This window comes from Canis lupus, chromosome 8, assembly GCF_003254725.2.
Source record: "Canis lupus dingo isolate Sandy chromosome 8, ASM325472v2, whole genome shotgun sequence".
Taxonomy (NCBI): domain Eukaryota; kingdom Metazoa; phylum Chordata; class Mammalia; order Carnivora; family Canidae; genus Canis; species Canis lupus.
Window position 1 is genome coordinate 32864633 of NC_064250.1, and position 24924 is coordinate 32889556.

Sequence of the window (24924 nt, forward strand, 5' to 3'; positions counted from 1 at the left end):
AGGATAAGGAAAAATTATGTTTATACGACAGACACTGGAGAGGCCTTTACATATGTTGTCTCTTTAGTTCCTATTGCAAGCTGCACATTCTAATTCATAGGGCTGAGCTTCCTAAAAATGCATATGTCAGCCACAGCCCTCCCCAGGTTTCCCTAATCACAAACTCTGGGATTAGGCGCTGGAAATTTGAAGATTTTTCAAACTCCCCAAATGAGCTGATTCAAAACCAAGGTTGAGAAAATCACTGAGCCACATAGATCACCTAGATATTTTGGCACTTATCACAACAATATTAATCTTTATATAAAACAGATTATGGGTGGGCCCAACCAAATACTTGTATACCAATATATCAGAAGTGTCAAAAATACCACAGAATATATTGCCAGTGAACTCAGGTCTCTATACATACCTTCTAACATATAGGGCAAAATGTAACATGGTTCCATTTCTACTGAAGTAGATGACCTTCCAGAAGAAATCAAAAAAAGAAAAAGGAGAGGAGAGGAGAGGAGAGGAAGGAGAGAGGGAAGGAAGGGAGAGGAGAGGAGAGGAGAGGAGAGGAGAGGAGAGGAGGGGAGGGGAGGGGAGGGGAGGGGAGGGGAGGGGAGGGGAGGGGAGGGGAGGGGAGGGGAGGGAGAGGAGAGGAGAGGAGAGGAGAGGAGAGGAGAGGAGAGGAGAGGAGAGAAGAGAAGAGAAGAGAAGAGAAGAGAAGAGAAGAGAAGAGAAGAGAAGAGAAGAGAAGAGAAGAGAAGAGAAAAAGGAATAGGAAAAAATCATTCTTGCCAGTATTGATCCACATCACTAAACAAATGTTGAACAAGTATTTTTCGCACCCACAGTGCTCACATATGTCAATCCAGCCCTAATTTCATGTGAGATTTTCACCGATGCTATTTGGGTTGGTTGTTTCCACATAGACTATATGATAAAATAGCAAAGCCAATAGCAAAGCCATTTATTGAGCACTTACTACACTAATGGTGCTAAGTCTTACTGTAACTTCTAACTTCTTACTAAAACTGCCCATACAGGGAGAGTACCCATTCATTCATTTATTCATTCACTCAACAAGTATTGACTGCCTGTTGCAGAAAAAGGCAGCATCTGATAATGGTAAGTACACAGGCTTTGGATTGACACAGCTTGAACGTCAGTCCTTGCCCTGTTAGCTGCTGATCGTATGCCTTTGGACAAGTGATTTGCAACTTCCAATCAGAGTTTCCTCCTATGTGCAATAAAGGATAATGTCACCATAAATGAGTAACCCATTAAATTATTGAATGCAGTGTTTGATAGCTCTTCAGTAAGAGTAAAAGGCATCGGAGACTGTTATTGTTGCTACTATGGGTCTGCACTGTGCTGCTAGACTGGGTGCTAGACACCCTTATCTCATGAGCAAATTCACCCATCCATTTGTTTATTCGTCTATTTAGTAATTCAATCAGTCAACAAATCATTCTTTAATGCTGTGCTAGGCTGTAGGAGCTCACAGGAAAGGGAAACAGACAATAAATAAACAGTGATGAGAGCTGAGGCAGAGGTGTGTGTGTGAGGCGTGCTGGCAATGCCAAGGGAGGGGCCAGCGACCTTGCTGCGGGCAGCAGGCATAGGTTTCATGGTGCAGGAGATATCGGAGCAGCATCTCATAGGAAATGTGCAGCCAGTAATGTGAGGGTGGGAGGTAGGGAGGCGAAGAGGATGCCAGGCAGAAGGAAAGCCATGTGACAAGATAGGTTTCTGGGATGACAGCCATCGATCGCTGACCAGAAAGGAAGGTCCTTGACTTTTCCCTGGATTTGGCATTCTGAGGGGTTAGGATTTAATTTTTGAGCCTGTAGACTCAGGTTTACCTACTATACTTCTCAGAAAATCCTTATTAAGATTTGATGAGTTACCTACGCAACTCTTATGAATAAATTGAGCAAAGCTGTAGGCAAGTAGTGTTTTCAGAAAATTTTTTGCAATCGCTCAATCACTTACTGGCAAGGAACTGCAAGACCAAGGGCAAAAAGGAAATTTGGGTTTAATAACTGTTTGCAATGGATATTCCAATATGATTTTCATACAATTTTTCTATCACTTGGATTTATTTTTATTAGCCTTTAAATATCAAACACAGGATTCTGCAGCAAAAACAAGCTTTTGAAATGTTAACAAAAAGAGGTATTATCAACATTCACTTATTAGGCTAGAATATATTCTAAACACAAAGGATCCCATCACTGAGGTTTCTATGGGAAGAAAGCTCTGCTGATGCAGCTATAAAACACAGACCAAACCTGTAGTACTTTGTGTCACTCACCCCGATTCCAGAGGTTGCAAGGCATGCTTTCTGAATTCTGCACGCTCCCAGCAGCCAGGATGTCATCCGGGAAGTATAGTCTAGCCCTTCTCTGGATCTTTGCAACACAATGAGGAAAAAAAAATGATGACTGTACATTAGAGTGATTGTCTCTGAAAACGGGATTAAAGGCAATATTTATTTTCTTTTTATACAATTTTCTGTACCTTCCAATTTTTTTGGTAATGAGTGGGTTTATTTCTTAAAATTCCACCCCCAAGTCATAATTTAAAAGATCATAATGAGAGCGTAGGTTAAACACTCAATCACTTGGGCTTCACATATACTTCTCTCTCACTTCTTACAAGCCCATTTTGCTTTGTTTAAGGCAACTGTGACAGAGACATTAACACCAGGACTTAAATGTCTTGATGAAAATTGCTCTGTAATTAATACTGTAAAATTCACCTAACTTGCTTCCTTGTGCATTTTCTTTTCTTAGTTATATTTTGGTTTGGAGTTTATCATTTAACTAATTATTTTTTAATAATGTGTACTTTTTAATCAATTTATTATCACAACTGATAAAACAATAGGAATTCAATAGCAGAACACTGATGTATTTCTTACAAAGGCTTTGCTAGAAACTTTTAAATAGGAGGAGGCTTGGAGATAATTCCTAAAATCTCTCCCAAGAACTTAAGAGCAAATTGCATGAAGCAATAATGACAACATTTCGACCATTTGTAAATATGGATGGCTAATATTATATTTTAAGAATCGAATCAGGATTAATGTAATCTTACAGACTGCTTCTTTTCTCAAGAAATTAAATTATAAGGGAAAAACGTCATCTCCTGGTCATAGTCTTACACAGCAAGAAACATTTTAATTGTAAATGTGCCTTTTAGAGCCTTTAAATTTCAAAAAGATGATGAGGAGGACGGATCCTGTGTACTTACTAATCTGTAAATAGAGTACCAGGCCAGAAATCAATTCTGAAATGTGGCATCAATTGCACAGGCTTCCACTTAGTTTTAGTTGAATAAAAGCCCTACTAGATACGCAAATAACATCAAACTTGCCAGATTAAAGAGAGGCCCCTCATACTCTAAATCATGATTGTCAATCATCACCCAGGATTAAGGGATATATTTTAAAAACCTAAAAGCAAGCGCTTCCTTTTAACTTCTGCCTACTGCGCATTTTGGATTATCGCCCAGAAATAGTATTACTTGAAACAAGACTGCCTCCCTCCTACCATCTATGAGAAGTGCATTGTTACCATCTGCTGTTGTCTATTTGGAATAAAACTCAGCAAGGCATGCAGCTTAATGTTCAGAGCCCTTCAGCAGACGATGCTGGTGTTTAGAATACAGCTTCACATTTAAATGGAGCTGATTTTCGGTTTAGTCAGTTTTCTCAACGTTGCTATCCTCCCCACCAGAAAGAAGCAAATTAGTCTCAGAACTAAGACGACCACAACATATTTACATTGTAAAGTGGGAACTTTAAACCCTGCCGTGGCCAGTGAAGCTTTACTTGTAAACTCTCCAGGTTTATTCAGGTGAATAATTTTCCCATTTTGTATTTTCTCATTAGCATTACCCGCTCCAGACACTCATATTACTTTCACTTAGAAAATATTCTTTTAAAAGGCATGTATTCTTAATAAATAATACCCAGAGGATGTTATCATCAAAGGGTCTTAAACATATATGTTATATTATATATATATAATATATTATATATATATATATATTAGGGAACCTTTAAAAAGAAATATAAGAGGTCTAAAGAAACAAAGGATTCTGTAAATTTGTATGAAACAGATGGGCAAATAATATCTCTAAAGAAATACACAAGAAACCAATAACAATTTTCTTCAGTCAGGGTGGGGAAAGACTGAGAGTCTGCAGTGGGAAAGATATTTACTTGTCTCTATTATTTTACACTTTTTATTTTTAACATGTAAATGTGTTAAACATTTTTAAATTAATAACCAAGAATGTGGTTTTTTTAAATGATGAAAAAAGAAAAAAATATAACCTGGTTCTTTAAGTATAAAACAAAATCATTCCAGGACTAATCTTATCAAAAAATAACCTTTTAATAAGATTATTAAAACAAAATGTTAATTTATGAAAAGTTCAGCATTCTATTAAATTGCTAACCAAACAGTGAATTACAACCCAACAGGTTGCTTCATTGAATTCATTCATCTACTCCTGGCAAAGACATTCCAAATTTGAACTTAATTAATATTCCTTCTCCTGGTTTCCATAGTTTCTTTTTAAACATGAGTACCAGCAGAAACTGGCAGTAACTTTACCCATATTCTCAATAATAACCCCCTCTGGCTGTCAATATGTATGAAAAGGAAAATTTTTTTCATACCCGAAAGAGCCTCCATTTTCATATCTTTTGTTTAAAAATATGCTGGTAACATTTCTTTCTCCCTCTTTCTTATTTTGTGCATGCAGTTTGACATACTTAACTCTTATCCTGCCTGCGGTTCATACAGTGCTCAGCTGAAAAATGAATGCTGAGAGTGGGGTTGCCATTTTGGGTCCAAACAACAGCCTCCCATTCTACCTTCCCATAATTGCAAAATTGCAGCAATCTATGAAACTGGGGCCTAACAATTAAGTGTTCTGGTAGAAACCATTATCATGGCTTCAAATTTATCGGGGTGCAGAAGATTCTTTGTTTCTATTCGAACACCTGAATGAAGATCTCCTTAGCCATTGTAAACAAAGGAATATGAATTGGTGGGAAACTATACCTATATGAGTAAGTGGCATATGGGTCCACTAAAGTGGTTGACTTGAGCACAACTAATTCGCTATATTTCATACGATTTCTCTAAGGCTGGGTATTTTCCTACAGCCCAAGTAGAAAGAAGCAGTGTCAGACCTAGTCTTGGACCTCCTCTCTCTGCTTCATCTCCTTTGAATCCATGCTTTTCCCAGCTGGGCTGATTTGCCTTCTCTGAATCACAGTCTCCAGCAGGATGCTGCTGGTTGGTAGTAGTCTGTAAAATACCTCTATGTACACTTAATTTTAGTCTAGAATGTCCACCTCTTTCTGCATGATGCTGTTATTTTTCAGATTTTGCTCTCATTTTTCATTTAGCTGCTCCATTTCCGAATTTTTGCACGTCCTACACTGCTGGTGAAGATAGTTCTGCTGATTAAATGTGTCTGTTGTGGTTTACAATAAGATAGATAGCCTTTTTGATCTGGGATGAGTTCCATTTCCCCTGTTTGCATGAATCAAGCCTGGACCACATACCACATCAGCCACTGTGATTCCTGCTTGTGCTGCTCTTTGCATTCAGTCTTCATTGGCCATTGGTGTCAATGATACACATGTAGACACCACCCAAGAGGCCATGGGGTTATTGACATTTTTGGCTACTTCTCTTTGGTCTTACTGACAATCATAGCAATCCCAACAAGTAACCACAGAGCAGTCAATTCTCATGGCCAATACAGACCTTGTCTTGTCCACTACTACTCTTTCAGACTCACTGATCTGGTTTCTCCTGAAAGGGATTATGTATCTAATTTCAATTAGTTTTAGAATAAACTTGCAAACAAAGGACAGCTAGGAATACAACATGCCAGCAAACATGTTTTTAGTTGTATGTTTCACCAAAATTTTCTCCCTTCTCCTATGATTATAAGTAAAATGACAAAATACTAGATTTTTTTAAAAAATTATTTACTTATTTAAGTAATCTCTACACTCAATATGGGGCTTGAACTCACAACCCTGAGATCAAGAGTTGCATGCTCACCCAACTGAGCCAGTCAGGTGCCCCCAAATGCTAGATTTTTAATATGAAAAATATGTTTCTTGCATTGAAACTGCTGTTCTCCCAGAAAAGTCCTAGGAATAAATTCAAATACAATTTAAATAAATTAAAAAATAAATGTGCTGAACCTAAATAGAAAATACTTATGTAATATTACTGAAGGACATAAAACCAGATAGAAAAGCATATCATTTTCTTGAAAGATCTTAACATTTTAAAAATACCAATTCTCCCCAAATTAATATGCCAGTATACTGCAGTTTCAAGTAGAATCTCAACAGACGTAAAAATTGTATCTCCTCTGCTTATATACACAGTCCCTTGTCCCATCAGACTTCACTTAAAAAGCAAAAGTTCAAAGATAAAATCAAGAATTTCAAGATGTCAGCAGAACATCAAACCAAGGGCAGTCCCTTCTGAGCATGGGCCACATGCAACTGCAGATTGCAGACAGAAAGCTAATCCTGCCATCCTGACCTCCAAATTTAAAATGGAAACTCTACCCTGCCAAGTCTTCTTTTTCTCTATACCCTGATCTATTTTCTCCCCATAGCACTTATCACCTTCTAATGTATTTTAGAATGTACTTATTTTATTGATGGAAAAAATTTGATTGGCTTCTTCTGCTAGAGAATGTGAGCTCAACAACATATAGGGTTTTGTTCACTGATATATCACATGTGTCTAGAACAGTGTGTAGTGTATAGTAAGTGTTCAGTAAATATTTATTGACTTGCATGAACGATAAAATACATTCTCAAGCGCTAATAGGGCCTCTATCTTAGGCTAATAAAACTATGAGGTAGAGTTTCGTGATGATTCCTCACCAGAAACGTGCTTTGTTAAACTTCTGAATTTGGGGCACCCTTCAGCAAAGAGTGAAGGAGACACTGGGACCTCTCTACTCACATACTTGTATTGCTGCTCATTTGCAGTTTGCTTATTAAAATGGGCCCAAGTTGGAATGCCTGGGTGGCTCAGTGGTTGAGAGTCTGCCTTTGGCTCAGGGTATGATCCTGAGGGAACCAGGATCGAGTCCCACATCAGGCTCCTTGAATGGAGCCTGCTTCTCCCTCTGCCTCTCTCTCTGCCTCTCTCTCTCTCTGTGCTTCTCATTAATAAATAAAATCTTAAAAAAAATTTTTTTTTGAATAGGCCCAAGTTGTCTTTCCTATCTTGGAATCTGGACCATGGACCAAGCTTTGAGTCTAGCCTAGCATAACATTTAAGTAGCATTATCAACTGGCCAATGAATTCTTATCCACTGGCTCTAAATAAGAAAGGCTCGGGCAGCCCTGGTGGCTCAGCAGTTTAGCGCCGCCTTTGGCCTGGGGTGTCATCTGGAGACCCGAGATTGAGTCCCACATTGGGTTCCTTGCAGGCTTCTCACCCACGTTGGGTTCCTTGCAGGCTTCTCACTCTGCCTGTGTCTCTGCCTCTCTCTCTCTCTCTCTCTCTCGTGTGTGTGTCATGACTAAATAAATAAAATCTTAAAAAAAAAAAGGCTCACTCTCTTCATGTTGATTCAGGTTTTTCTACCTTCTCATGCTGTGAAGGGCCACATTAATGTTCAAGCTGCACATTGAAATGTGAAAAAATATGGACTTCTTTAAGGGTAAGAACAAGTTTGAAAAGTTACGCCAATAAAAATTATTAACAGAGTTGAACTCTGAGCAGGATTATTGGGGTTTTTCACTTTTTCAATGTTCTGGTTCATTTGCTTTGTAAATGATCTAGCTTTTGGGGTTTGCTGAATAGTTTGGATTCTGGTAGTAGGCATGTCCAATATAAACTGAGATGTACACTTTGAGGAAAATTATCCAGGGTAAGCTCTTCTCCAGTTGATCTTGAAGAAATGTAACATGGTAGAGTTAAGAGTTATAGGCACCAATGTCTCACTGTCTATGTTCAATTCTTGCTCTACCTTCCCCTACACCTCGGTAAATTTGCACCAGGTTTCTTCATGCCTTGACTCTTTCATCTATAAAATGATGACAATATTAGTATTTATTCACATTGCTTTTGTGTAGATTGAATGTAAAATCATTAAAATAACATCTGGCACAAAGTAAATTCTCTATGAGAACTATCATCATTAATTCTGTTTAGTAACTGAATGTGGTTGGTGTTGGCTGTGGTGGGCTCCTGAAACATTGGAGAATTGCCTTCCTATATGTAGATTTAGATAGAGGACTCTCAGTGCTCCTGTATGGTGTTATTAAAATGAACTGACTTGGGCTTTGAGAAATCCCCTCTACTATAGCTGACCTTCTAGTCCCTCTCTCAATCATTTTAAAGCAGAAAAATGAAGGGGCCTTGGAATTAGGAGTGTGGGAGGGGGACAGAAAGAACTTTGGATCTGGATTTGAAGCATGAAAGTTCTTGGGAGAGTTTTTTGATGGGCATTAAATTGGCCTCAACATCTGGGAGCCTGATAGAAACTCCACAGGGTCCCTGATATTGAAATTGGGGCTCATAACCTGAGAAAAGTCACTGCCAATGGCAGAGTAAATCACTTTTGGAACTGTTCTTTGGTTATCCCCCATGCATGCAGTAAAGCTTTATTAACACTACAACTTTAGGTTTGGGGGCAATTCAAGGTGTTGGATTGAATTCTTAGAATTTCAGTATTTTTAAAAATTGATCTTCTATAGACCAAGCCAGAGAAGTAGCACACTACACTATTTCTGGTTATACTACATTGTATATTTCTGTAATGTCTGGAGTGTTTACAGTACATAACTTTAGAAATGAGAAAAAATATTACATATACACAGGCCTTAACCAACCTACAAAGGAAATACTATGGTAAGCCTTATCTCTTGAGGTCAGATGATGTTAATTACTGTACATGTAAATGATCCAACCATAGGAAGTCATCTATATACTTCCCAATTTAAGCTTTTCAAAGGACTGACTTTGACAGGGAAGGAGGGGGACAGGTGTCATTCCATTTCAATCTACCCAATACAGCTATACACTAAATGCTAAGTTTTTTTTTCCTAAAGTAAAAAACAAAAAACAACTATACAATCATCAAATAATATTATTCAAATTTCAAAATCCTTCCCCTACATTTCAAAGCCAATGGAATTTATTCTGCTACAACTTCTAGTATTTCTGGAAAAAAAAAATGCAGATTAAATTTTTTGTATGACCTTAACCAAGTTCTCCTGGGGAAAGAGTAATTCTTACAGCACTCTTTGACTTTCCCTACTTTTGCTAATGTACATATTATACATTATTGTGTGTATTGATAATTAGCATTCACCAGGATAGGAAAGCTAAGAATCTTGGAATCATTTTGATTCCTTCTCTTCCTTGCCCTCCACACCCAATAGCAATAATAGATAGGTCCTATTGTCTTAATCTTTCAAGTGTTTCCTGAATCCATCACCTCCTCTTCATTCCTGTGCTTCTCCCTAGTTCAGGCTTTCGCCTTCCAGATTAACCTCACTCTGTTCTCTTCTCCCCTCTCATTCAGTGCATACATTCCTTATTAGTCATCTTTTTAGAGTTGTTCATATCGTTTACCTAATCATTAACGATTGGTTCTGTCATCTTCATGATAAAGCCTAAACAATTAGCGTAACAATTAAGATTCTTAATAAGCTATCCCACTCTGATCCAAGTATTCGACCTTTACTTGCCTTTTTTGATAGACAACACACCCAGAATTCTATTCACAGGAGCCTTCCCATTTGATGAATGTAAGTGGTGTGCTATACCCTTGCAAGTGTGAGCCACTTATATCTGGAATGCCCCATCCTCTGAAATGTTCCTTGCCTTTTAAAGCCCAATTGAAATGTAACCTTCTTTTGTGAAATCTTTTTAAAGGTAATAAAACAAAGTGGTTCAACCATTGGTTCTGGAAGCTTGTCTGTACAGTTTGAATACTGACTCTATTTACCTTTTAGATATATAGCCTTCATCAAGTTATCAAACTTCTCTGTGCCTCCGTTCTCTCATTTGTAAAATGGGGATAGTAACAGTACCTATCTTGCAGTGTGAGAATTAAGCGACAAAACATGCTAAAAACATGCTAAAAAAAAAAACTTTTTTAGCAAAGTGCTTGACTTAGTAGGTATTTAATAAATGGTAATTTGAGTAGCTTTAATTACCTGCCTCACTCCCTACCAGCCCACAAATGTAAAAAGTTTCTCTGAGCCTTTTTTTTTTTTTAAATTTTTTATTTATTTATGATAGTCCCAGAGAGAGAGAGAGAGAGAGGCAGAGACACAGGCAGAGGGAGAAGCAGGCTCCATGCACCGGGAGCCTGATGTGGGATTCGATCCTGGGTCTCCAGGATCGCGCCCTGGGCCAAAGGCAGGCGCCAAACCGCTGCGCCACCCAGGGATCCCTTCTCTGAGCTTTTGTAGCACCTGGTTCCATACTATTACAGTACTTAACACAGAGCACTATGATTGGTTGCATCCATTCTTTCACTAGGCTAGACTCTTGAGGGCAGGATCTTTTTATTTATTTAAATATCCTTAACTTCTTATGCAATACCTGGCAAAAAACAGAATTTCAATGTTTATCAAATGAAGAATGAACAAATGAGGTGATCCTCCAGAGGATTGGAAATCCTTTCAAAAGCTCATAGAAATTGGTGAGAATGAAAAACAATCACAAATACCTCTTCCCACTTTACAATATTTGCACAAGGTCACAGAATTAGTAAGTGACAAAGCCAAGATGCACATCTACCATTGTCTGACCAGGAGCCTTAGCTCTTAATCACAATGGTATATGGTCACTGCATGCTGGTAACATTAGGGGAGGAGTTGGATCTCACATATTCTCACTTGGGCTCAGAGGTGACTTCTTGAGCTAATCTATTTCTGACATCACAATAAGGCACTCTTAATAGAATGCCTGCATCTTTTTGCATTTAGAATTACAGAATTTTAGTAATTATAGAGACCTAACAAGGAAATTGAGTTGAGTAGTTTGTCCATGCACAGACTATTTCACATTAAGTTCATTATAACATGTATTAAATTCATCTTAGATATTGACCCTTTTCTCATATAAAGTCAATCTTAAATATACTTTTATTTTCGGCCTACAAAATGACAACTGTATAATCATTTTTCGTCTGAACTTTATTAGTAAAAATACCCTATTGGTATTCAATCATCAAGTTTGCATTTACACAGTTTCTCTGATATACTTTTATCATTAATTAGCAACTACTCATAGCTGGAAAAAGATATAGAGAAACATATGACATGCACTTCAAATTTGATTCTTTCAAAATGAAAGTGCTGTGTTTGGGCACACTTTAACCTTCTCAATTTTGACTTTACTAATTTGCTCACTACAGTAAAAGAAAACACACCAAAATATAATTGAGTGATGAAATTGAGTAATTTTTATTTGGAATCCTTACATGTTTTCTGTAATGACCATTTCATCCTCCCTTTGTCCTAAAGACAAAGCTTTGGTGGTTGAATGGGGTGAAGAAACCCTCCAGAGTAGGAGAGGAGAGAAACCTAGTACAGGGGGTGTTGGAGCTCAAGTGGAGTGAAAAGGGCGTCACATGGGAGAGGGAGTGTGTGTATAAATTTTTAAAATGTGTGTGTGTGTGTGTGTAAATACACACATAAAACCCCTTAGCACTGTCTACTGAGAGGGAGTAGAGACAGTGACATCTTGGTCATGATAAGCACATCTCACGCACAAATGATGACTTTTAAATACCAATTCCTACTAAATGGTAGAGAAATCACTGATTCTGGGGCTGGGGCGAGGCAAGGCAAGACAAGGTGAGTTTCGGAATCCTGTGTGCCTAAAAGGAAGTACTTTAAAAAAAACGATGACAACGTATCAAGAGGGCAAAGGAGCCAATGTGAAGGGGTTTGTGCTGGCTAATGTGGCACAATTTGAGAGATTCAATAAATAACAGATTATAATTCAAAATTAGTAACAGATTATAATCCATGACTAGCAAATCATTAATTCATACTGATATCAATAAATAGAAAATTTGATTAACAGGATATATAATGGCTTCAACTACTTCCCCCCAAAAAATACTCACAAAGAAAAAAACAGTAACTTTACAGTGGAGAAGCCTGATGGTAAGCAAATGATCAAAATGGACATCATCAGAAATGGGGCAAAATGAAATTGTGCACTAACAGAATGCAATGAGAACACAGAACTGCATCTGTTAATATCCCTACTAAAGAAGCACAGTTAGAATCTAATCATAAGGAAACAGGTAAATCCAAATTTAAGGACAGTTTATAAAACAACCAGGCTATCCACTTACAAAAGTCGAGGGTAGCAGAAGTCAAGCAAAGACTGATGAACTGTTCCACAGTGGAAGAAACAAGAGATATTGCAACCTAAGGAAACATGTGATTTTGAACTGTATCTTTATACAACATTATTGGGACAATGAATGAAAATTGGATAGGTCTAAGGGAGTAATATGTGTTAATTTCTAATTTTGGTGGTTGTATTATGGTTATATGGGAAAATTCTTTCTTTTTGGAAATACAAAAGTACTGGAGGGTGATAGGGCATCATGACAGCAACTTACTCTCAAAGCGGAAAAATTTTATTTGTACAGTATTTACAACCTTTCTGTAAGTTTGAGATGGTTTCAAAATTTTTTCCTTAAAAAGCAGAATGCAGAAAACTAATCAATAGATTATTCTTAAAGAGCTGATAAAGTAATTCGAGCTAGAACTCCAAAAACATAATTTTAATTAGGATGAACTTTGTCCAATTCCTGTGTCCACTGTGCACATACAGGTTCTTCAAAACTACCTTAGTTTTATGCCATTAATTGGTCCAGAAATTCTTCATATGACTTTCAGAATCTTCTTTAAACTCACATACACACACAATCACACATTCTTCCTACTGGTTACGATAGTGATATGTTCAAAGATGCTGTTCAGTAGAGAGAAACTGAGTTCTATTTTTAAAATCAAACAAAAATGCAGGTATTACTATAAAAATAGCCTCCCCCCTTGTGGCAAAAAATGAAAGTACATTTTACTGGAGCATCCTAATATAGAGGCACTTAGTATTACTCCTTATAAAGTATTTTCACAGAATTTCAAGTGAATCCTCTAAATAGCACAAAGTATTTGCAAAAAAATATACTTAGAGGTAGTTTCACAGGTCTCTTTAAGGTCAGCACTGTCCAGGTTCTGTTTAGACAATATTCTCTATAGCAAAAAGCTGCAGATTTGAGAGAATTGCCACAACAAAATACCAGAGTTCAAAGGAACTAAATTTACCCACAGTATAAAAAATTAAAATGATAGGTAAAAAGGGATGGTCTCACTTAAAGGCATCTGCCTATTTAAGATTACAGGGGCATCAAGAAGGCTTTCTACCTCTTAAAAGTTTAATCTAGAAAATCTGAAAGTCCACCATTGGAGATTAATTCCTTGGAGTTGGTTCCATCCAATCTTCAGACTTAGAGTATTAGTATAAAGATACACTGGAAGGGATAAGACATTTTCCTTCATTTAAGATTGCTAATTGTGAAAATAAAATCGGAGCTATAAATAAATGAAACTTAATTTACTCATTGCAGAATCCTAGCCCTATTCTTAACTCTCCACACTTCTTTCTATTAAGTCACCAGTCACTGATAATTCTATGTTTTACTGACCTTCCCGTGATTATAAAGTAATTTAAGTGGTTTTTCAAAGTAAACTTAATTCCAGTTTCAGACTTTTAAATTAAAAGTGGCTCAGTTGGATACTGTTTCTTCAACATAGTAATATAAATATTAGTATCTTGGCTAAAATGAATTATTGACAATTTTAATACATGTTGCACAGTACATATTAATATAGAAAAATACATGTTATCAGCAGCATAATGTTGACCATGTTCTAATCCATTCCACCTGCTCAAATATTAGTGCAAATAATTATATATTTGTAATGCATCACTGCTGTCTAGCACAAATCTATGCCTTCTGAATAAATGACTTTCCTCTGAGGTTGTTTGCTGTTTGGAGTATGATGTGATATATTCATATTTAAATTGGCTTTGTATGGTGAGGCAGACTGCAACCATCTAAAACACTTAGAAAATGAACAAGTATGGTTAATTACTTTTCCCTCCCCCTAGAGGTCCTACTTATCACAAGAACTGAAGTTTACTGTTACCACCCAAATAACAGTGTTAAAGTATACAGGGCTGAGTTTAAAAATACCAAACTTGTTAAGCCCAGAGTTATCAGCCTAACTGCTCCAAATCACCAATTAAAATTCTTACAATCTAATGTGTCATGTTTCTCCCCTAAATTTGGAAAGAGAGAGGATTGATCCTTGTTAAGAATAAAAGTTAGGAGTTAAGGCAATTCTTAAAAGATTAAACATGTTATTTTTGATTACATGAAGATGACTACCCATTGCTATTCACTGAGTACCTTTTCCCTGTATTTTCACTCTAGCATTCATTTAAAAACTACCAACTGCATTGAATAGTTAACACAATTGACAAACTTATGACATTAAAATAGTCTGTTTTTGAAGGTAGAAATACTGATTTCCTCCTATTTTCCAAGGTACAGTTGTCATTTATTCCTGTTATAAAATATCATACAAAATACCTGGACTCTTTCTTCTGTAAAGATTATTAAGCAGACATAGTACTATAATTATGTAAAATAATACTCACTAAAGAGAACTTTTTAATAGAAAGATTTCTATTGAATACAAACTTAATATTAAATTAAAATTTCATGACCACTTATAAAATTTTAAAAACTAAATTTAAAAAGTATGATCACACATTGGAGACATTAAAAAAATCCAACAGTAAATTAGATACTGACCCTGTGTATCAACTTCATAGCCTAAACATTATAGTGAGAACCAGACATTGGATGAGAAGAGAATTAGATTAAGCAAAATTAGTGAGCCTATCAAAATAAAGGACCTATTTAAATGTTAAACAAGAAGAGTGTATGGAACATAAAGAATGAGTGAGAAAGGCTTAGGTTTCAATCTGAGCCTTTTATTAGCTATAGACCCTGAGTAGGTCTACTTAACGTTTTTGTGGCTTAGATGTTTCATCTGTCAAATTGAGATAATAGTACCCAACTTCCAAGACTGCTTTGGAATCTAATAAGATCATGTATACAAATGGTCAGCACAGTGCATGGGACTTGAGGAGATAAATGTAGCTCTGTTTTTATTATGCATTACAAGTTAAAAATTGCTGTTTTTACTTTATGTAGGATTATTTACTCTAACAACATGGACTGTTTTTTTTCTCCAAAGTATACAATGTATTTCAGGACTGAATTTCTCAAGCAGAGGGAAGTACTACAGAAATTGAATATAATTAAACTAATTGGGATAAAAGCATAAAGTGCTTTCTATGTCAAATTGTCCAACAGAAATCAGGAGAATTCAGTTCACTTCTAGGAAACATCTCACATTTCTAAGTCAATGAGTAATAAATATATATGGGTAATATGCAGCCTACTTCTGTATTTTAAAAAAAAAATAAATTCCCAGATATAAGCTTTTTAGTCAATGACAAATTATGCACTGATGAAACTTGCTTAGCTGTTCAAGCATGCCTTGGGCACTACCCTTATAAACACGACCACTCAAAAGGTTTTGTGGCTCTTCAGAACCAAAATTTCTTTATCTGGATACTTGTAAATATTCTCCATCATAGATTTAAAAAAGGCATTTTAAGGAAGCAGTAAATTCTCTACTTTGAAACAATTTGATAATTAAATTATTTCACTATAAGGCTGATAGTCAGATAGTGAAATATTTAAAGTGAAAGAGGAAAGAAAATCATTTAAATATATCATAAGTTAACATACTTAGCAGCTTTTTTTAAAAAGGGGGAAAGTGCCAGGGACTTGCAACCATGGTGATGCTCAAAATGAGGCTAATACTTGTCTTGAAATAGTCAGATATCTACTATCTAAAGATCCATCCAAGAGCTAATAATTCTTCATAAGGACTATTCATCTACTCTGTCATAACTTATAGATGCTAGACTTCCTTCTGAAATTTGTGTTGTGTATTTCACTTTCTGTACCATTTTAGGCAAATATAATATACTCAAGTTGCAGAGAAAAATAACCTGCAGTGTTTTGGAGCATATTTTCAACTTCAAAACATTACCTAAATATTGCCTGTTAGCTCATGCAGAACTGCAGAATACTAATGATTCTCCTTATTCAAACATAGGCTAACGTTATTAATATACAAAGTTCCATTATTGCTGCTTAAAATTTTACCATGTGCACGTGAAAAACATCTTACTTATTGATCTCTTTTGGGTCATATATTGTGGGAAAAATTTTATAGTGGCCACAAATATAAAAAATGCTTTAAAAACTGGAATACAAAGAATGCAAGGAATGCATAAGGGTTTATACAACAAAAAGTTTCTTAGAGAAAGATAATCAGCTTAGGTTAAATTTCAAATCTTAGTTACAAAGTATTTTTCTGCTAAAAAAAGTGAGAAGACCTATGCTATAAAAATAAGGAACATCTTGAAAACTTAAATAGAAATAATTTATAAAATTAAGTACAGATATCCTAAAGATGTAAAAATGGAGTGAAATAAAAAAACAATTGCAGGGAATTTGTTTATTAAGCATTAATGTTAACACTTCTAAGTATTCACTTATGAGTTTTCTTTGTCACTGCCTGGTCATGGACATAATGGAAAATATTGCACAAAACTCAAGCATGGAAATAATAATTAACAAAATATCTAAGCAACATGTATATGCTTTACATTTTAAAAATTAATCCAAACAAAATAATTTGAAGCACTTCTCTGATTTGAAGTCTTAAAATGTTCTCATGTTTTATTTTTTTTTTTGTTTTTTGTTTTTTGTTTTTGTTTTTTGTTTTTTTTTTTTTACAAATTGACACTGTACAAAGAGTTCAAATGGCCAGTAAAACTACTGCTTTAAAATTGTTGGCTTTAAGTAACAGAGGTATAATTTGAATTCACATCAGAGCTTTCTAAAATGGCAATAGTACAAGCATATGACTTTCTCTAGTATCCAAAATCTGCTCTGGCTCTCCCTTGGCTAAGGAATAGAAAACCAGACAGCCTTCTAAAGCTGCCATGATTTCCTAAAATGCTTTGATAAAAGTTGGCATACTTCATTTCTCTTCCTGACCTTGATAACACTGGGCTAAACAGAAAATGAAGAAAATTCAGTCAATAGTAACTTGAACAGTAGCTAGCACTGGACCTGGAAGTTTTGGTAAAAATCGATGACCATTCAGAAATATAGTCTTAAAAGAAAAGTAGTTTGCCAAAATTAGGCAAAGCAGCATACATTAAAGGAAAAAAAATGCCAAGAATGAGCTGAACATTAAAGTTTATCTGTTCCTAGAAGATTATGAACAACACAAAGGAAGCTGAAACACTATACAGATAAGAATGAATTCTTGCAGACCAAGTTTATAGAAATTGTAGAGTAATAGCCTTTCTAAATTTCCACTTGATGTTTAAAATTTTATAAGTGATTTATTATGTCACCATATTAAGCCAATTCAATTAACTCCAATCAGTAAGAACTGCTTCAGAAACGCCTTGAAAAAGATGACAGAAACTATAGATTTGAAAAGCAACCAGTTTTTACAAAGCTCATCTCTAGACTTAGAATATATAACACTATCAATTCCTGATTCCCCTTAAAATAGACTACCTATGGTTAGCCATCCTATCTTATTCCAGTTTAGCATTAAGAAAGAAATCTTAAAAGACTGCATTGTTGCTAAACACTGTCAATATTTCTTATATTTACCATTTAGACTATACCTCACTTTACTTCCCTTGTAATATTAAAATAATGAATAAATATGGTCCTTTAAAGTCCTCCACCTTATCTTAAGTGAAATATAAAATAAGGTAGACTTATTAACTTCTTGCTAGCATTGGCTTAAAATCTGTTTACGAAATAAGAAATAGTAAACTTTTTTTTTACCCAGAAAGCAGATGTATTCTGATCCATTCCTATTATCTACATAAAACATCTCATCATTTTAGTTTAGTTTATAACATTTTTCTTGGAATATTACTACTGTACCTCAGGAAAAAAAATCTAATTAACCAACTACAGAAATTATGCTCAATTGTTAACCTTTTGAAAGAGGCAAAAGTTCTCTAGGAAAACCTAAAGTAACTTGACTAACAATTACCAAGTGCTGAAAAGGTCATTAAAAATTGGTAAATAATAAATGCAGTTTTGCTGTATTTTACCATTAATGCAAAATAGGATGGTGAAATTTCCCAATAGCATATGTAAAAGAATGTCAACTGGAACACTGATAACATCTCATTTGTCTTCTGACACCAACATTTTCCAGGATGAAAACAGTGACATGTAGTTTCACAGAATTTAAAATTTAGAATTTGAAATTTATATGTTCAAGAATGGAATTAAAATTCAACTTCAGGTGAAAAAGCAAAATATGGCTGGTAGTGTTCAAATTTCAAATGAAATCTCAAGGGTAAGTATGGCTGCTGTTTATCCAAACAGTCATTTTTCCATAAAATGTTGGCTTTGTCATAAGAAATCTCCTGTGCTTTCTATCAACCAAAGGCCTGCTGAAGTACAACATGTTTCCCTTATAAATTCAACCTCAGCTGAAATGTCGAGCAAGACGGGCAGATCTATAGTCAGCACGAAGTTGTACGAAGGAGTGAAGAATGTTCTTGTCCAGATTAGCAAGTTGTTCTCCTGAGCAGACTTGCTTTAAATTATCTGGAGCAACTACCAGAAGATTGCAAAGTGCATGCAGAGTATCAAAAAGCTGTAATACCAGTGGAATCTGAATTGAAATAAGAGAAGAAAAAAAAAAAAAAACATTGAAATAAAACAATTTCTAGTTTTACAATTAGTTTATAAATTCTTCTCATTTATATACTCTTAGGACTGACTAATGTAGTAAACTTCAATACTAAAAATTATAAAAGCTCCTGAAAGTGTTAAAACTCAAATATTTCAGAGAGTATATAAACTTGGTATAATTTTTTTGAAAAGATACAGGTCAATTTTCTTCAATAGTAACAATCATTTATATTTTTGTGGATTAGAATTAGTTACCATTAATTTAGTACTCTTCTTAGATAATTTAAACCTTAAGGTAAACTGGTTTCAGAGACATGTATGCGAAAAAATATTTTCCTTATGTGTGATATAGACAGCATTAGCTATGAAAGTGAACAATGTCATTTGGACTGTGGAACTGAAATATGTCCTCATCTAAAATAAAGTACACAGCAAAAATGTGTTAAGACAGAAAATATGATTAGAACAAGGCTTTTTCAGTTAGGATATATTAGATCTGTCTCACTATGGTATCAACAAGTTGTAAACTTTTCTGTAGTGATTAAAGTCAGCATGTGTTTTTAATGGCCTGACTTATGATCTTGAGCCTATTTACAAATTTTATATTTGTGAATACATACCTTGAAGTCTTTGGCACACTTCCTATATTCAGCTACATCACAAATTGCTAACATGCCACCCATACAACTGTAGGAGTATTGTTGAAGATGCTCATAAGTAAGTCGATGAAAACGTACTCCAAGTTCCATCAAAACTGTATCCACATTCTTCCCATCCATGGAATTTTTAATCTTTTCCACTTGCTTTCTTACATAAGCACAGACTTTAACACAGGCCTGTAAAATGTTTTCTACACTTATTACATAGAAATGTGTATCAGCTTAGCTAAGGAGAAAATACATATAGTGTCTCATTAATTTCTAAGTATAAAAGAAAAAAAACTTAGAGCACAGTAAGATACACCAAAGAAAATGTTAATGAAAGTATTAAGCATAGCAGATATTCTTACTAGCATATTGAATCGTTTTACTTACATTAGTATATTGAATCAAAACATTGTTTTCATCCTCTGGCTTAAAATCTGTTTTCTTTTGTTCTGCAGCCAAGATATGTTTCATCTGTCCAATCATACAATTTAATGTCCTGGAGAATTGAGAACACCATATATTTGACCCACTTATTTTATATTTACTTTAATTTATATTATTTATACTAAATTGAAATTATTTCATTTCAGAGCACCATAAAACTATTTACTATTGGTAGACTTCAGATTTTAGAAAAAATAAATTCTAGGTCTTGCTAGCAATGAACTCTTGGTTTTATTAGCTTCCTGCTCTTGCCCAATACTTTAAGATAATCTTAAAGATCTTAGAAACTTGTCACTAACTTATTTCCTTAGCAACCATATATAGAGAATGGTTAGTATGAGGGGAAAACAGAGGGTTTAAGACAAATAGCCAACGTTTGGAAGAACTGGTAAGAATAGGAGAGTCACACATTCTAAGGACAAGCAGGAGGCTAAACAAGTGGTACTAAAGACTCAGTTGAGAAATGAGAACATGGGTTTATAGCAGTGTATTGATAATGCTCAAGTTACATGATATTATCCAACAGCAATCAGCTACCCAGTTACAGGAATAAAAGACAGCACTGGTCCAAAACTTTGGATCTGTAAGATAGTTAAGGATAATGGAAATAGTTTTTAGGGTAATTACAAGGGACTAATTTAAGAGATGGATCAAGCAACCTAAGTATAATAATGAATAAAGAAATGATAGTAGATTGGAAAAATTCCCACTGAGGTCAGAAAGCAGGTTATGGAGTTGGAAGAACAGGAGGTTATGAGCAATGAGTGGGATATTCAAGTTTGAGGTTTTTGCTACCAATGATAATGAGGGCTGCAGGATATGAGTGTAGGCAACTAAAATGAAGACGATCAAGAATATGAATGGGTCAAACACATGGTAGGGGAAATAACTTACGATTTAAGGTTAAAAGGAAAATTGTAAGCCAGATGCCCAAATCCTCAAAAAATGTAGGACACTAACATAAATGATTGAGAGACAATAGCAGTAAGAGAAGATGCTGTGAGTTTTAAAGACAAAGAGGTTCTTACATAACACCTATAGATGGATACTGGTCTGAAAATATCAGAAGGGATTACCTCTTGGCCCCATGGTACATGGGTAAAAAAATCAGAGGTTCATATTCATGAAACCACTACAGAATACTGTGCCTTCAATTAGTCAACAAGTGCAAAGCCTGAGACTAAGGCTTATACAGAAAGATGTTAAGAAGACTCCAAGGAAATACATCTTTCCTATACCTTTGAAAGCTTAATGTAATCAACCTCCCCATGTCCCAAATATAATTTTTCAGGTATTCTGAGGCAAAGCAAGAAGAAACAAATTAAGTTAATATGAGGCAGTTGGATTAGGAAAATAAATACTTCTTGAAGTGATGATTATAATATACGTAATAATCATAAACATTATATTAAATAAAGTTCTGTGTGTGTGTGTGTGTGTATATATATATATATATATATATATATATATATATATATAATCTCATATGGTTCTAACTAAAAAGAAAAGGGAGAGACCAGTTTTAGGATTATTCTAAGCATATAATTCAGTAAATTAATCTCAGTAATTAATTTTATAACATCCTTATTTTTCCTAGTTTTATTTTTCAATTTTATTTTTCTTTCCCTCATTATCATATGTTGTATGGTACTTCTTGATCTTACTAAGAGTATAATTTGGGAGGTGAGCTGAAAGTTTGATACTACTGATAATGTAAAAATTATTTATTTTCATTAAATACAGTGGATTCCAGGCTATCCTTATAACAGCACTGAAACTAACTTGCACTCAAATATGCTTTCCTAAATAGAAGAGAAAGAAACAGAATTATAGTAAGTAAAAAAGATATGCCCAAATCTAGTAGCATGGGCTTTGAATTTGAGTTCCAACTCTACCACCATTAACTGTATGATCTTGAGCAAATTCCTTAACTTCTTTAAGCCTCCATTTCCTCATGTGTAAAAGAAAGATAGCATTTCCTATCTAATAGAATAATACATGTGAAGGTCCTTGCACTGTGTCTGGCAGACAGCAAATGCTTGGTAAGTGGTAACTATCACCATCATCATCAATATATGCCCACTATGTCATCTCAAGAAAGGATAAAAGACCCATTGCTCTATGCTATTAACAGGTAATTAACTAGAGAAAAAGTAAACAAAATTTTTTGAATGCAGAGTTTGGATTCAATTAATGAAATTTACTTACAAAAAACTAGTGTATTTATTTAAACCATTTCAGATATAGGCCTGAAAATTCTAAATGAAAATAAAATCCTCTATGTTACATACCATTTTTAAGGAGTTTGGAGAGAGAGAGAGAGAGAGAGAGAGAAATAAAGAAGTGAAGGAGAAAGTGGTGGCTTACAAAAATGGTTTTCAATTGAAACCAGTTTAAAAGTATACCTAAACATACTGAAAACCATTTTCATGTTGCATTTATAATGGTGTTTTTACAATTTAAAAAATAGAAGAGAAGGGGGGGTGCTTGGCTGGCTCAGTCAGTAGACTACGTAACTCTTGGTCTCAAGAATTGTGAGTTCGAGCCTCATGTTGGGTGTGGATTTTATTTTTATTTTTTATTTTATTTTATTTTTTAAAAATTATTTATTTATTTTATGAGGGAGAGAGAGAGACAGAGGCAGAAACATAGGCAGAGGAAGAAGCAGGCTCCATGCAGGGAGCCTGACATGGGACTCGATCCCAGGACTCCAGGATCACGCCCTGGGTCGAAGGCAGGTGCTAAACCACTGAGCCACCTAGGGATCCCCTGGGTGTGGATTTTAAAATAAAATCTTTAAAGGGGTGCCTAGGTGGCTCTTCAGTTAAGCATCTGACTTTTGATTTCAGCTCAGGTCATGATCTTAGAATCATGATTGAGCCCTGCATCCAGCTCCCCACTGAATGTGGAATCTGAGATTCTCTCTCTTCCTCCATCTTCCTTTGACCTCTTCCCCCCACTCCTGCTTTCTTTCTAAAATACCTAAATAAATCTTTAAAAAAAAATCTTTAAAAAACAAATAAACATAAATATAAGAGAAAAGGTAAAACTGATAACTTGCCTATCAATGCCAGTATCCAATTTCATCTCCATTTGTTCAATTATTTCTTTTTTCTTCTGAAGGCATTCAGATAACTTAGGAGAAGAGCTATTCAATGTTTAAAGGGGGGAAAATCACATTAGTAGCCTTATAAGAGTTTTTCATGTGCACATGTGTATTGTTATACATTTATAAATACACATATTTTAATTTGCTTACAAATGAAGAAGCACGTAAGAAGTAATTACTATGCCCAATTCAATACTAGGAAATTATGTGGTGTTACTATGCCTAATAGTCACACTAGGAAAAATTAACCAGTTAAATGAGAAGGAAAAGGAAGATTTAGATTTGTTACTTTCATCTCAGAGACAATATTCCTTAAGAATATAAATATATGTGATTTTGAAATTTTGGGATTATTTGGTTTCCTTTTTAATTAAATATCTGGATTAACAGTAAAACAAAAACAAACAAACAAAAAACCCCATATGACATCACCAGAGTCTTTAGAATACATAGTAAATTACACTAATTAAAATTTGGAGAATAGCAGCCAATCCAGTTGTATTTAGGTTTCTTACATTAAAAAAAAAACAAAAACTGATAATCATATTTGCCTTCTGAATGCCATTTAAATGTCAAAAACACCTAAAATATTAAAAAATATGCAACTCTAAAGTTATGTGAACTCTTTGCTATGTGGCATTACAGCTCTTAAGTGTAATTCAGGGATCATAAGTCATCTTTATCTTGGAGACTGTTTCTGGACTAATTTCTTGGCATATCAATGTATACAATAAAATGTTTAAAATGTTATCTTTTATATATTTTTCCTCTTTTAAAAAATTTTTCCTCTTTAGTAATAGTACACATACAACTTTATAAGGCATGTTCATATATTCTCTACCTTACTTAATCCTCACATGCTTTAGAAGTTCACATAAATTGACAGGAAGATATAAACAAGCCTTATTGAATGCCTTATTAAAATCTGTCCTATTAATCTTATAAAATTTTTGTTGTGTATCTTTATATGTAAAGCAGTATACTATTCATTGAAATACCAACAAAAACCAATTTGACTAACCTTATTAGTGGCATAAGGTGATCATTAAACTGCTTGTCAAAAAGATGAAAAATAGTATTGGCCTGTTGTACAACGTCCAAAAAATAGAGATTTGCATTCCTAGAATCTGAAGAAGGAATTCCTAAAATTGGAAGGCATGTGTATATTAGAATCATACTTGAAGAATTTCACCTTGGCAATAGAAAAAAGAATGTGGTATCATGAATAAAGGTAACTGCTATTTTAATAAATCAACAATGATTTTTGTGGACAGAAGAGAAAATTAAGCTTAATAACTTAATAAAATTAATCCAAAGTTTCTACATATAAATTTTCACTATCTACTTAGTCTTCATTATTTGCTGAGATAAACCAAAAATAACTCAATAAATGAATCATCTTGGACTGTATCTTCTCCTTTTTCTCTGTTCCACATGAGCCATGCATATACTTCCACCATTTTTCTTATAACAAGGCCTCATTATCTCTTATAAGAGTTAAAGTAATTTTTTATTAGTTTTCTAGGTTCAAATAACTTTATCTTTTCTGCTATGTATTGTTGCCAGAGTAATGTACTTAAACTTACACATTTCACTCATCTTGCTCTCTATTATTTCCTCAAAAATATTCAAAGTCTCTCCACTGTTTACAAAATAAATTCTTGATTTTCAGCATGGTACTCATGCACTGCAACATGCTGACTCCTAAACAGAGAGCTGATCTCTCCAAATTTCAGTTTCCTCCTTTCTTAAAAGAGCAATAGATAAACTCTAAGCTCCACTCTAACTTTA

At 34.6% G+C, this 24924-nt stretch overlaps 1 protein-coding gene across 2 annotated transcripts in view; it reads right to left on the reverse strand.

Annotated features, from left to right (window-relative positions):
• Positions 1-12653: 12653 nt before the first annotated feature.
• The window catches only part of EXOC5 (exocyst complex component 5), a 58766-nt gene continuing 46495 nt past the window's right edge, over positions 12654-24924 (reverse strand). Inside the window, exons 14-18 of one of the 2 annotated variants that reach the window (XM_025443211.3) lie at positions 24155-24275; positions 23086-23172; positions 19968-20076; positions 19554-19769; positions 12654-18913 (exon numbers count right to left, since the gene is read on the reverse strand). In XM_025443211.3, coding sequence (XP_025298996.3) covers positions 18725-18913; positions 19554-19769; positions 19968-20076; positions 23086-23172; positions 24155-24275 — 722 coding nt within the window. In that variant the 3' untranslated portion in view covers positions 12654-18724. Of the gene's footprint in view, positions 18914-19553; positions 19819-19967; positions 20077-23085; positions 23173-24154; positions 24276-24924 lie in introns of those variants that run through there. The other variant, XM_049113214.1, reaches the window with a different exon arrangement.